This window comes from Agelaius tricolor, unplaced genomic scaffold (genome assembly GCF_023055355.1).
Source record: "Agelaius tricolor isolate 1412-34295 unplaced genomic scaffold, bAgeTri1.0.p SCAF_2, whole genome shotgun sequence".
Taxonomy (NCBI): Eukaryota; Metazoa; Chordata; class Aves; order Passeriformes; family Icteridae; genus Agelaius; species Agelaius tricolor.
The window spans coordinates 55544557-55557604 of NW_027269262.1; the positions used below are offsets into that span (position 1 = coordinate 55544557).

The 13048-nt window shown below is 36.3% G+C and overlaps 1 protein-coding gene across 8 annotated transcripts in view; it reads right to left on the reverse strand.

Moving 5' to 3' along the window:
• ST18 (ST18 C2H2C-type zinc finger transcription factor) overlaps window positions 1–13048 on the reverse strand; it is a 169528-nt gene that overhangs the window by 72984 nt on the left and 83496 nt on the right. For 4 of the 8 annotated variants that reach the window (XM_071419354.1, XM_071419343.1, XM_071419361.1 and 1 more), the window contains one exon: window positions 2362–2468. The exons of the other annotated variants lie outside the window; for them this stretch is intronic. In XM_071419354.1, the coding sequence (XP_071275455.1) occupies window positions 2362–2468 (107 nt within the window). The remainder of the gene's footprint in view (window positions 1–2361; window positions 2469–13048) is intronic. 8 annotated transcript variants of the gene reach the window in all.

The following is a 13048-nucleotide window of genomic DNA, read 5'->3' on the forward strand; positions in this document are numbered from 1 at the left end:
CTGGAAAGAGCTCATGTAAGAGCTATGCAGTTTTTAATTTCCATTGTAATCTTCACACAAACGTGGCTTTCCTGGAGTGGGTTTCACACTGCTGGAGTGTCAGTCTGTTTCCTTTTGCATAACTAGCTAGAGGAATAGAAATCACCAGTTCATCTAGAGATAAAGAGTATAAGATTTATCATTGCACTGTGAGTTTCTGACTGAAAGTTATACCTGATTTTTAAAATTAAATTCAGGGAATCATTTCACTGGGACAAACTGTACCTGATTTTGGTAAAGGAGGTCAGGAAAAAGAATCACTTTTCTCTACTCTTTTTAATTTGTGAATTACCAAAGTTAGTATTGAGATAACAGCTATGTCTGTCACAAGCTTGGTGAACTCAGTCAGAAGAAAAACTCTCTGATTTTTAAAGCACACAAATCCATTCTTAAATCTCCAACACAAGCCACAGACTTAAAAGATGAAGTCAGATTCTGCTAAGGACAATGAACAGGACTGTGCTATACTGTGTCCCAAGGTGACAGGGCACTCTGTGTACTTCTCTCTACAGTAAATAATTCTCCCTACAGTAAAACCCTCAGAGCAAGATTTTCAGTGGTTTTGATACTTATATTTCGATATTTCTTTTCACTAACTCATGTAAGATTTTACCACATAAAAAGAGAATAAAGTCATAGAGAAAAAAAATTTTAATAATCTGAAGGCAAGATTTCCTATAGCCCACCCAGAGGAGCAGATCACTATTTCTCTGAATGTCTATATGTGTGCTGACTAAATCTTTCTCTTAGTCCATGGTAACATTTTTAATATGAATTACTAATCTTACACTGACGGTGAGAAGTATAGTGAGAGAAAGAAATGCAGAGAACACATATAACAGCTTCTAGAAAAAGTTATGTATTTTCATTGCTGGCCGTAAAAATAATCCAGAATCCAAATACAATTTTTTTTTAGGAACATTGCTTGCAATGCGGTTAAAGTTTCTTGCTCTTCTTTTTTTTTCCTTTCTTTTTTTTTTTTAATAATATGTTGATGACAAGAAACAAAAAATATTTAGAAATATATTCCTAAAGACTATCACTAAAATTATGCCTTTTTTAGTGATTTTGACTATTCTTAACCAAGGAGTCATCACATCTTTATTTTTGAAAATTTTGCTTTAGCTTGCTCAAAGATGTGCCTGATTTCTCTAGGAAAAAGTTGAATGACATGGAAATAATTGGTTCAGCTCGATGAATTTCTTGGGAATTAAAATAAGTACATTTACTAAATTCAAACTTTAGAGCATGTTTATAACACATATAAATCATCAACAATTTGGCATTTTTTACTGTGATTGAATGGTGTACCCGTTTGTGAGAAGTAGATTTTTTATATTGAATTCACTACTTGAAAATATGCAGAGATAAAATAAGCCTTAGATCAGAGGCAAGCTTGACTAGCTTTGTAATGAGGATGATTTATTTTGATTCTCACTTCTGATTTCTGAGTTGTCACTGCTGTTGTATACTTCATCCATGCAACTTTGCACAACTGGCCATGCTGAATATAAACCAAAGCCATATGTTTATGTCCTTTTGCCAAACGACTACAGCAAATAGTTCTATTATTCCCTTAGGTAACCAACATGTGCCAAGTATTTCTATTAGTCTTCTTTACCAAGGCTTTAGAGGGCAGAGTCACAGCTTCATAAAATTAAGGGGCAACTGCCAGTTTTTAAATTCAGAGAAAAATTATATAGTATACTAAGCTGAAATGCAGCTCAGACCAGGCTACTTTTTGGAGGTTTTTCTTCCTAGATTAATATTTTTTCTGTAGTTCAAGGTGTTGTCACTATTTCCTGTGCTATTAAACATTAAACATAATTTTTAGAAGAAAGAGTCCGTAAAAAATAAAAGCTTTGATGCTTTGAGGTCTTTTTAAATACACTAAAGTTTTAGCCCACCCAACTGCTATATCGTTAAAAAAGACCCAAACCAATAAACCTTATACATATATATAAAAATCACCAATAAGTTATGAATAATTAATTTTAAATTTAACCAGTGCACTGTGAAATATATTCTCATTCTTGGAGTCATATAGATTCAAAGATACTTGTGTTACTGACAGAATGTATGGCTAAAAAAGTGTAGTTCACAAACTTAGGAGTTAGAATTTCTATGCATTTACAAAATTTCTCATCTCTTCTACTGTTTAGTACTGCTATATCTGACTGTTGAAGACTTAAACCAGCAGATATTATGCAAGAAAAGTGATCCTAGTGCATGAGGCACGACACATGAAACCACATAGTATTCTACTACTAATATATAAACATATTTCTACTCAAATAAAATTTTGTAAATAAATTATCCCACCTTTGCGTGTTTCCAGGTGAAAATATGTGCAGATTCCAAAGGACCAAATTTGTCACACAGCCCAAGATGCCTTGCCTGATTTAACAGATAATCCTCAAATTCATTCTCTAGAAAAAACAGACAAAGAAAGAAAAACAAAACCAACAAAACAAAAAACCCAGCTATACTAAATAGAACATAGGTGAAACGAGATACTCTTTAAATCAAATGGGTAAATAATCCTGGCGCAATATTTTCTTCAGCGGTTTGGAGGCATCGATGGTGCTTCTAAAAGGCATAATGAATATGTTTTTTTTCTTTTCTTATAGTAATTTCTTTACATCATTATTTCCCTCTTGTGAGATAGACCTGCTCTAAGAAAAGTTTTTCATCCTTTGTGGACAAAAATCTACCGTTTCTATATGTAGAAATCCTTAGTCAAATATTTTAATTGCATCAAAACCCCTTTGACTGAGTGGGATGGTTCAGTTCATGATGTAAAATAACTGAGAAGCATTCTGAAAGATTTTAAAAGCAGAAGAAAACCCCTCCATTCTATTTTTTCTGCCTTCAAATATTAAAATTTAAAGTTTGGCAGGCTGAGAATGTTCTCAGCTTAAGCCAAATTAAGGAAATCTTTGACATTTCTCCACGCTGAATTTTTATTCCTTTTTGTGAGGGACTTTATGCTAAATCAACAGTGACAGCAGAGGAAGTAGAGCTGCAGAAGTCTACATCTGAGTGTACAACACCGAGATCCTTGTTTTCAGAAATACTGACTACCCAAACCCTCCTAACACTTAAAGTTCTAGGTACCTGCAACCTGGAAGAATCTGACAATGAGCAGTTATTAAGGGCAAGTTTTATTTAGAGGTTGCTCCTAACAGTAGTGACCAAAATATTAAAATTTTGCTCAGTTGCGTCTTCGGAGGTCTGTTTCACATATCATCCAGTGTATTTTGTAAAATCAATCTAGTCATTGAAGATATTCCAATTATGGCAAAGTTTGCAAATAAACTTTCAGAACTTTAACTGTTCTTTTAATGATATCTAATGATGTCTTTTTCAACAAAATTTTTAACGTTACAGTTCTGAAATTGCAAAGGCTCATTCCAAAGAGATTCTCAGGGAAACTGGAGTTTCTTGAGCGACTAATTTCTGCTCGTGTCCCAATAGATAGGATGCTGGTTTCATCCCATCAAGTACTTTTAATTATAATCAGTACACTTTGATCAAATAATGAAACAGACAACAGATGTAAGATGATAAAGAAGGGAGAAAACCCAGAGCAAACCATCCCAATACCAAAAGGATTCTTAAAGCTTTTTTTGAAACTACATTTTACTTGAAAGAGATGATGTTTATCCTGAGAGACCCATTTTCCTGTTATTCTATTTCAACATTCATAATACAAACCCAAAACCACAAAAGAAGTCTCAAAGCCTTCTACCTTCCTCTTCCTCTTTGTTCAAAACACAGTAACCTAAAACAAAAGATCGCTGAGAATAACTACAATGGTGAGCAAAGCTTTCTAAAGACTTAAACTTAGCGGATTTTTGTCTAAAAATTCTAGCAACTTAAGTATTTATTAACAATATATTTTTCCTTTATTTTCTCAAAGATTGCCAATAAAGAACTAAATCACATAAGGGAGTAGCTGCAACCCCTTTGAGTTCCCTGATGTCAAACTCATTAGCATCCGAATAACCACACAGCAGCACATCATCTGCACAATTGCAATTTTTTACTACTTTTAATAGCGTTTCTCAAAGGGCTCATTTTCAACTTTCTTCAGTGGTTAGTTGGTTCTCTGGGGAAAAGGAGCTTCCTGACGCTCACAGCTTCCACTCAACAACCAGGCCGTTTGCTGTCAGCAGCATCAGCCCTCTGCCCTAACCCCATCTGCTGTCTCTCTGCATCCTAAGGGACCGAGAGTTAAGACAGCACAGCTGAGATCCACTTGGAAAAGTGCACAAAGGACAGGGAAAAACATACTAAACTTTGCACATTTAGCTTTACATAATAAGCTAGTGTATTGAAAGTCCTCCTTATAAGAAAAGGAGTTTGAACTGGGAAGAGTCTGGGGGGCAGTTTTTAAAATTGTACTGAAGAACTACAAGCAACAGTGGCAAAACACAAAAACCTGCACCCTTCTGCTGTGTTTGAACACAGCAGAAGTTGCTAGTGGTTAGCAAGTTTAAATGTGCTGGGTTTGATTTCCTTCACATTGCAGGGTGCTGGCTGCCATTCAGGTGATTCGTGGGTGAGTACCCACATTCGAAGATAGGGTGTCTCATAAAAAGTCTAACACAATGTCATGCATCTGTCATGCTACAAACAGGGTCTGCAGGATTATGCTGTGTCATGGGATGTGACATGCCCTTAATGTAACATAAACTGTGTGTCACCCCTGTCCTCACTCCAAGAAGTAAGTTATATTTCAAATATAAATGTTGGGATCTGATAGTTCAGGTAGCAGAAAAAGACTTGGAGCTGATTTTACAGGAATATCAAGGCTTTATACTGAATCTATTTAGGAAGTTTTAGGTGTTATAAAATTGATTATGGGCCAAATTTTGAGGTATTGCAAGAACAAAAATCTGCAATACCAACTGGAGAAAATAAGATCTCAGACACAAGAGCCCACAAAGTACATCAAACCAGGTTGTTGGTGGCTTTGATGATAAGATCATTGTTGATAGAAATGAGGCAGAGCTAACTTATTTATTTGTCAATCAAGGTTCCTTGGTGGGGTCACTCCCCTCGGGTCCACATGTATCTTCATTTCGCCCAATCTATTCATAGCTTGCATTAACTTATTTCTCTTTTTTAATCAAGAATTCAAAACAATTTACAGGCACTAAATTATGCTTACACTTCAACTGTCTATGTATTTTTTATTCTAGAAGGTGAAGGCTACTTGCCTATAAAGAAAGCTTCCATCCTTTTCAACCATCATCTCAATTCAACTAGAATAATAAACTTTATAAACCCAAAAAGATGGAATATATGAGTTGCTTGATTTGTCAGTGTAATTGTTCAGTGAAGTCACCTGGAGCCTTTGCAATTCATTCCTTGGTTTATAGCCATTTCCAGTGCTACATGATTTTGTACTGACTCTGAAGTGCCATCCTACTGAGATCCATGAGTCATACCAGGATACTGATGTGAATGACAGTTTAGGTCCTGATCCTCTACATCAGATGTTGGTGACAAATCCCTTCAAACAGCTATTTTGATTGACCCATCGTCTGTGGGTAAAAGTCCACTCATTCAGGTCAGATTACCAGAGCTCCTGGGGATTTTAAAATGAGAAAAGACATATTGTAGAACAAAAAAAATTATCTCATCAGAAGTCCCAAGTTGTTTTCTCTATCAGAATTTCAATACTCAAAGCTGCACTATATTTGTGAAAGATCCCAAAACTTTTTTAAGCATAATAGATTCCATTTCCAACAGGTTAATTTGATTTTCTCTCATTTGCCACATCTTTGGTTGATATACTGCAAATGCGGGAATGAATCATGGCTTCAGTTTGTGATTTGTTAACTCAGAATAAAAGCAATGTCTAAGAAACAAAATCCAATGCGCTCACCATTATGATCCCTGAACATTTCTTGTGGTTCTACAGTGACAGTGAATTATCTTTCCCAAGACAAAATGATGCAGTGTATTTAGTATTTGAGAAAATAACATGTGAAAGAAAGATACCATTACAAATAAATAAAGATAACTCTGGACTTCAGTAAGATCTTTATCCTTCACAGTCTGAAGTCTGTGACTTTACATTAAGTTCTGCACAAGCCTCGGGGAGATCCTGAAGTACATGTAAAATGTTCAGCTCATGAGTAGCTGAATTTCAACACCTACACGCTCCCTGCAAGAAATCTGCAGGACTCTACTTGGAAGCATTTTCTTTTTTTGTGTATGATTTGAGCTTCAGAAAGGAGTTTCCTTGGGGCAGAGTACTCGTCTTTACCCTTGTTTCATTTAGTACAAAGTACACAGGAAGCAGGATTATTGCTGTTTCAACAATTGCATTTTCTTTCTCAACTTTAATGCTAAACTTTATCTTATTTTGTTCTACCCTGAGATGAACAGAAGGCCACATTAGCAGTGTGAGACAGGCTGGTAACCCAGGCAGTTGCCCTTCTAGTACCTCTAAAAAACTTCCCTTCCACTTATCCTCTCTTTTAAACAGGGCAGTAACTCCAAAGCCAAGATCATATTTCACCAAGCAGAGGAGTTTAACTTTCACCTGATTTAAGCAACAAACTATCCCTCAAAGATGCCGGAGGCTTTGCTGTAATTAACATAACTGCATTTAGATGCTATTCATGACCGATAATTCCAACACCTTGTGAAAAAAAAAAAAAAAAGGTTGCAAGCTGTAAACATTATAAACATATTCAAATAAGCTTAACGCAATCTGCCATGCTTATTTCTGCCTAGATCATGGACCAGCGAAATGGTTAATGCAAATGGATTTATAATTTGCTTTGGGGGGCCAGTTTCTTCTCCTTATTTATTAGCCCAGCTGATGGGGCAGATTTGATGAGGCACTTCTGGAATAATTGAGTCATCACACAAAGAAGGCTGCTAGCATTCAGAGTGGTTTTATCAGCAGCAAGCAGGCCTGATTACTGACAATTACACTCTGATCCGGTGATGGAGGAGAAAGAGCCAACGAGTGGGAAATGTCCGTGTTTCTATCCAGGAATAATTTCTACATTCATTTTACATGCTAAGTGTTTCCTATCTCTGCATAATAAACTGTAAACAGGAATAGATGGCACAATGTCCCTTAATATTTCCTGGTAATGAAGACACAAATGTACAGTGAGTGCTGATAAATATAGATGAAACATAAGCTATTCTCTGAGTCGGTATTGTTACCTTTAGAATAAATGCATTTTGGTGGTAAAAGCATAATCATAGCTAATGCAAAAAAATGACAGAAGATTGAAGCTGTCCTTGTAACTACACAGAAACTTTGTAAAAGTCCTGTTAATCACGACTGCTCTAGAGGCTCATAAGCTGAAGGTGATATACTGGGAAGAACATCATTTTGTTTCTCAATAGTCAACTATGTAGGAACTCTTTTGCTTCGACACACTAAAGGAGAGCAACAGCAGTGACCTCCATTAACACTTCAGGGATAGAGCACATCTCAATGCTAAACTGAAAAACAATGGAGCTGGTCCTAGAAGACATCTTCACCATGATAAATTCTCATTTCCCTCTCATCAGCTTTAAGACAGTGTTCATAATGAATAATAGAGCTAGACCATGGATTTCATGAGTTGTGTTAAGCAATACATTATTTCCTTTAGAACATTATTTTTATAGCAATTTAGGTGCTGTAAAATGGCAGTTATTAACAAAATTCTGCAAGCAGAACTTTGAAAAACTGTTTCTTCAGGAGAAAAAAAAATGGGGGAAAACATGAAAGCAGACATAGGGGAGAGTTGAAAAGTAATTTTGTGTTTGTTGATGGGCAATTATAGATTCAACTAGAAAAAGTTAATGTCCTAGTCTAGGGAGAGTTTTCCTTTTTAAGAGTTGATCAGGCATGAAACACTGAATAATAAACTTTTGCATGCTTGTTTATTCCTTTTCCTCTTCTTAAACTAAATTCCTTTCCTCTTCTTCTTGTTTATTTCTTCCTCTTCTTAATTTATAGCTTCAAAAGAGCTAAAAGTTATTCTCTGCTCGCCGACAGTAACTATGGCAACTATGTTTCATTAAAGTAGCCACTTAACTTCAAGGCTTGTGTTACAATGATATGCATTATTTTGACTAAAACCACTCCATAACAACCTTATGATTTCAGAGTAATTTTAAAAGAAAGTTCAAAGAGTATGCGTCGTTGACTCTGGAACACAGGGTTTGTTTTCTTCTAAAACATGTTTACTCTTTTCCAGCCAAGATGACTTTCCCCTTGGAGTCATCTCTGTTGTGAGGCACTGCGTGGGGGGACCGCTGCTGCCTTCGGTAAGAGATGGCCACGCTCTGCTCACGGAAGAGCTGCCCAGTAGTGGCAGGATTGAGGCCAGCAGGAGATGCCTGAGCACACAGATCAGCAGAACCAAGATCAGAGAAACTGTGTGGGTTTAATTACTCTGTTACCGCCCTCTTCCGTGGCACGAGGGTCCTGGGCCGGTTCTGATGTTTGCTGCGCACCTGCTCTTTAGCTGCCACTGCCACAGTCCTTCTACTGTACCTGTTTTTACATTTAGTTAGGAATTTATGGGTTTCAAGGGCAACCCATTTATGGGGTGCTGCTATGGTTGCACTGGATCTCTGTAGAAGTTCTGAAGCTGGTTAGGTTTAGTAAAAGTGGTCACTTCTTAAACACAAGCATAACCTAAGTTTCTCTATTCACTCCCTGTGATTTTTGACTGTTCCAGCCATATTATTTTAGAAATATTTTAATAGTCAGAATTGGTACATCAAATTCTGGGAAAAACTGTTGCTAAATAGCTGACTGGACATTTTCTGATATGGAATCAAAAGGAACAATAAACCCAAAAACGCAATCTACTTTTATTAAAAGAAATATAAAGCTACCACTCTGCTATCCTGTGCATTCATCTTGCCCTTTCTGAACAAGTTCTCTTCATTAGGCATGACAGGCATGTCCCAGGAAAGGGAAAGTCACACAAAGGGAAGAAGTGTGCCTTCCCTCAACATGCAAATCACATATGTTCATTAACTTCAAGAGTGCCATGTGAAGTACAGTCTGCCACCATTTAAAAGACTTGTAATGACCCTAACTGCTAAAGATAATGAGGCCTTTCTTACACTATTGCATTGCCCTGAAGATCTTAGGAACATGTTGAAAAGCACAGGGAAAAAACCTCCAAGAATAAAACCACCTTGCAAATCAAAGTAAAAATTGACTAATACTTGTCAGATACAAAAATGTGCATGTCAAAAGTTCCTTGGGACAGATTTCTTATGCAAAAAGTTTTGCTCATTATATGTTTGCATCAGGTAAATCAAGCAAGGAAAAGCATGTTCAATTTATTCAAACTTATGAAATGAGATCTGCATCACCAGGAGTGGTGGTTCAAATTCTCTTTTCAGAACCTTTTATGATTCTAAAGTGAGACAAAGATTATTTCCTGAAATGACATCTGTCTTCTGTCGTAGGCATAAATAGAAAGTACCATGATTGAGCAAATAACTGGGAAAAAGGGATTCTAGAATTCTCTTCCTGCCTCTGCCACTGATCTGTTCTGTGCCCCTCAGCAAGTCTTTTCACCTGTCAGCTAAATGAGGATAACAACATAGAGTGCTGTAAAGTGCTTTTGTGCATTTCTAAACACACTTTAATGTAGCAAATATTATTTTCATCATCATGGATTCATCAGTTCAGCAGTAGCTCATTTAACTTCCTCTGAAACTCAACTTGAAATGTTTCCTCTTTCACTGCAGGTTTTTTTACAAAAAACCCCCAAAAAACAACAAAAAACCAAAGAAAAACAAAAAACACAAACAAAAGAACCCAAATAAAACAAAAAAACCAACCAAACAAAACCCCCAAAACAAACAAACAAACAAAAAGAAATATAAAAGGACAACAGTGAGAAGGATGGCTACTAAAAAAACATATGGTGAACAGCAAAATAATTTAAAAAACATTTCCTTTCTCTTCTCTCCTAATATCTTAGGCAATCTGGATATAACTGTAAACTTTACACATCAGACCCTTATCATAAAAATCTGTTTGTATTCCTGTATAGAGAAACCTTCTCAGAGAAAATATCTTTAACTATTTTCCTTTGAGTATTTTTGGTCTCATTGCTGAAAATGTCAATAAGGTGTGTGTGTATATATATATATATATATATATATATATATATATATATTTATATATATTTACTTATGAGTGTATATGAATATATATGTGTGTGTGAGTATAAATATATACATTTCTGTGTATATAAATTTATTTACATGTTTGTGGTAACATTAACTTCAAATATCGCACACAACAAGTGCTGTGCTTAATTTAAAATAATTTGAAAGAGGAAAGTTTGTTTCAATATGAACCCTCAGATGTGTGATAAAAAATGACCAGTGGCACTGAGTTAAGAATAACACTACAGGAACATATCTCCATAGTACTACTTCATATTAGAAAAAATAATAGTAATAATTCTCTTGCAGCAAACTGGACTATGGCAAGACGAAAAAATCAGCCTGTGGATAGATGTCTTGCAAACTTTGTCACTTAAAATTCAGATTCCCTAGTGTAAGCCTGGCTGCATTGAAAACAACCAGGACACTCTGGTGGACCTCAATAGTAGAAGCTATCTGCAAGTGAAAGCACTCACACACACTCAGTGTTAATCACACAGGTATACAAATACACACTCCTGGTCAGAAGGTCTGACAAAGTGAGGTGATCAAAACTATTTTGCATGTGACAGCTGTAAACAATAAACAGCAGTTTAGAAATTCCAAGAGCACTAAAGGAAATTTTGTTATTTTAGGTGATAATTATTTCATTCTTGATAAGTAGGCCTTAATCAGGTGTCTGTGTGCAATAGTCTGGTTTGTTGTTTGGGGTCTGATTAAATCATGGGCTCTGTGTCTTGAGTTGGTACCTCAACTGCCAAAGTGCATGCAGAAAAAGGGATGGGCTGAGGGGTGGTTTTTGTGCTCAGGGCATAATCCTTTTTTTTCTCTTTTTATTTTCATATGGTGTGCTTACCTATTCAGGAGACAGATTTTTGCTTTCTTTTGAAGAGGTCTGATCATTTTGCAGCAGAACTGTGTCCTGACACAAGAAGTTGTAGCTGTGACTTTTAAATAACCAGCCTCACTAAAGACTCCATTATGGCAACCTGCAGCCTTAAATCATTTTGACAGTGCATTCTCTGCACTGCCCATGTACTTGGAGGCTGTCCTCAAAACACTGAAAGCTGAGACAGTGTTCATGGTTAAGAAAAGTCCAGAAGCAGCCAAACAGGTGGGCACTTCTTTCAGAAAAGGCCTTTTTAGATAGAAGACCTTTTGTACACTGGTTCTATCCTAGGCCCCTTTCAGGGGCTACACCTGAGAGAGAAAGTGAATTATCAATGACATTTTTTTAAAGAATCAGTGGTTTAACACTAATTTCTAATCAGATCCTACAGAAAGGAACAGCTCGCATGGCAGCTGTACTTTTCCCAGGGTTAATTACCTTTCACTGCTCTCTACTAATGAGTCAGCTGTTCCTGTCATCACACAACTACACTGTGTTCATCTGTAGCTCTAGCTGTGGACAAACACAGTAGCTAGAGCCCTGTTTACATATTGGCGAGGTTTGTTGTGCAAAGAATTTGCAAAGCAATTTAAAAAAAAAGAAATACTTAAAACTCCTTCCAATCCCATATTTTTTTCATGGAAAAAACATTGCTTTTTGGGCAAACACCATGTTCTCCACGTTACTAAATGCATCAACAGGAGTAGGAATCTAAGGATATAAAAGCTAATGAAAGGGGGGTTTTTTGCAATATTGCATAATAGTTTGTAACAGGAAGATAAGATCCTTGTAGCCATCTAGTTTATCTTACCTGATTGTTGAGTGAGGATATTTATTTATAGCTTGCTGATCTAAGAACTAGAAAACTTCTTTGTAAAATATTGGTTTAAGTAGTATAAGTGATAATAGCACAAGAATTAATGCAGTTAGGGAAAGAGTTTGTATTATTTTATGTGACAAATTTTAATAAGACAATGATTTAAGACTTTCAGTAAACTGTTCATGTTTTGTATGTAATTCCAACAGGTAATTCAATAGCAAGTAAATAGAACACCTAATCTCCAGCTAGGTTGAAGAAGATGTATTTTTTCTCACCATATAAGATCAAGAGTAGATCTCACTACTGGTTATTTCAGCTTTCTTGTGGGAGGCTACAAAGACTATGGCTAAAGACAGGCATAGTGACAGCTCTTCCAAAATTCAAGTCCTGTTTGAGTCAACATTCAGAAAATGTTTTTCATATAACTGAGGGCAGGACTCTAAACTGGTGTGTTTTTATAAAATGATTTTATGCTGAAAATATCTCTGAGGAGGTCACCCTGATCTGGGGAGATTTCCTCAGTGTAAGATCTGCAGGTGTTAGCAGAGAAAGCAAATTTTCACCGGACACCAAAGGGACAGCATACACACACATGTCATGTGAGTACATGGCATGTGAGGGTGAGCTCAGCTACCTGCAGTTCCATCTGCAACAGGCCTGTGTATGAAGTTATTATTTGAGGCTGAATTCCTTGCTAGCTGTCACATGAGATAATGGAAATTGACAAATTTGTGGCAGGGACATAGACATCTTAATATAAAGATGGAAGAAGAAATTTAAGCTTCTGGCTTCAGGTAAACCTTGCAGGACTGACAGCTCAAAATATGATAAATTTCCTTTTGAGAACACAAAAGCAAAGCACCATGGCATTCCAAGGGATCACTTCAGTGGTCATCTAGGAAATGAGTAGTACACTTTCCTTAGAGCACTACTGTGGCAAACCACTTCTTTCTGTCAGGCATCCTAGGCTGTGCAAGTTGTATTGACAGCTCAAACACTCGGAGCAGAGAGACAATGTGAGCTGTGTGGTTATGCTCTTTTAAAAGGCAGATATTTATTTATTGCACCATTAGAAGCAATATCCTGCTTGATTTTGGATTAAGTGAAAGTGAATTTCCTGAAGGTGCATTAAT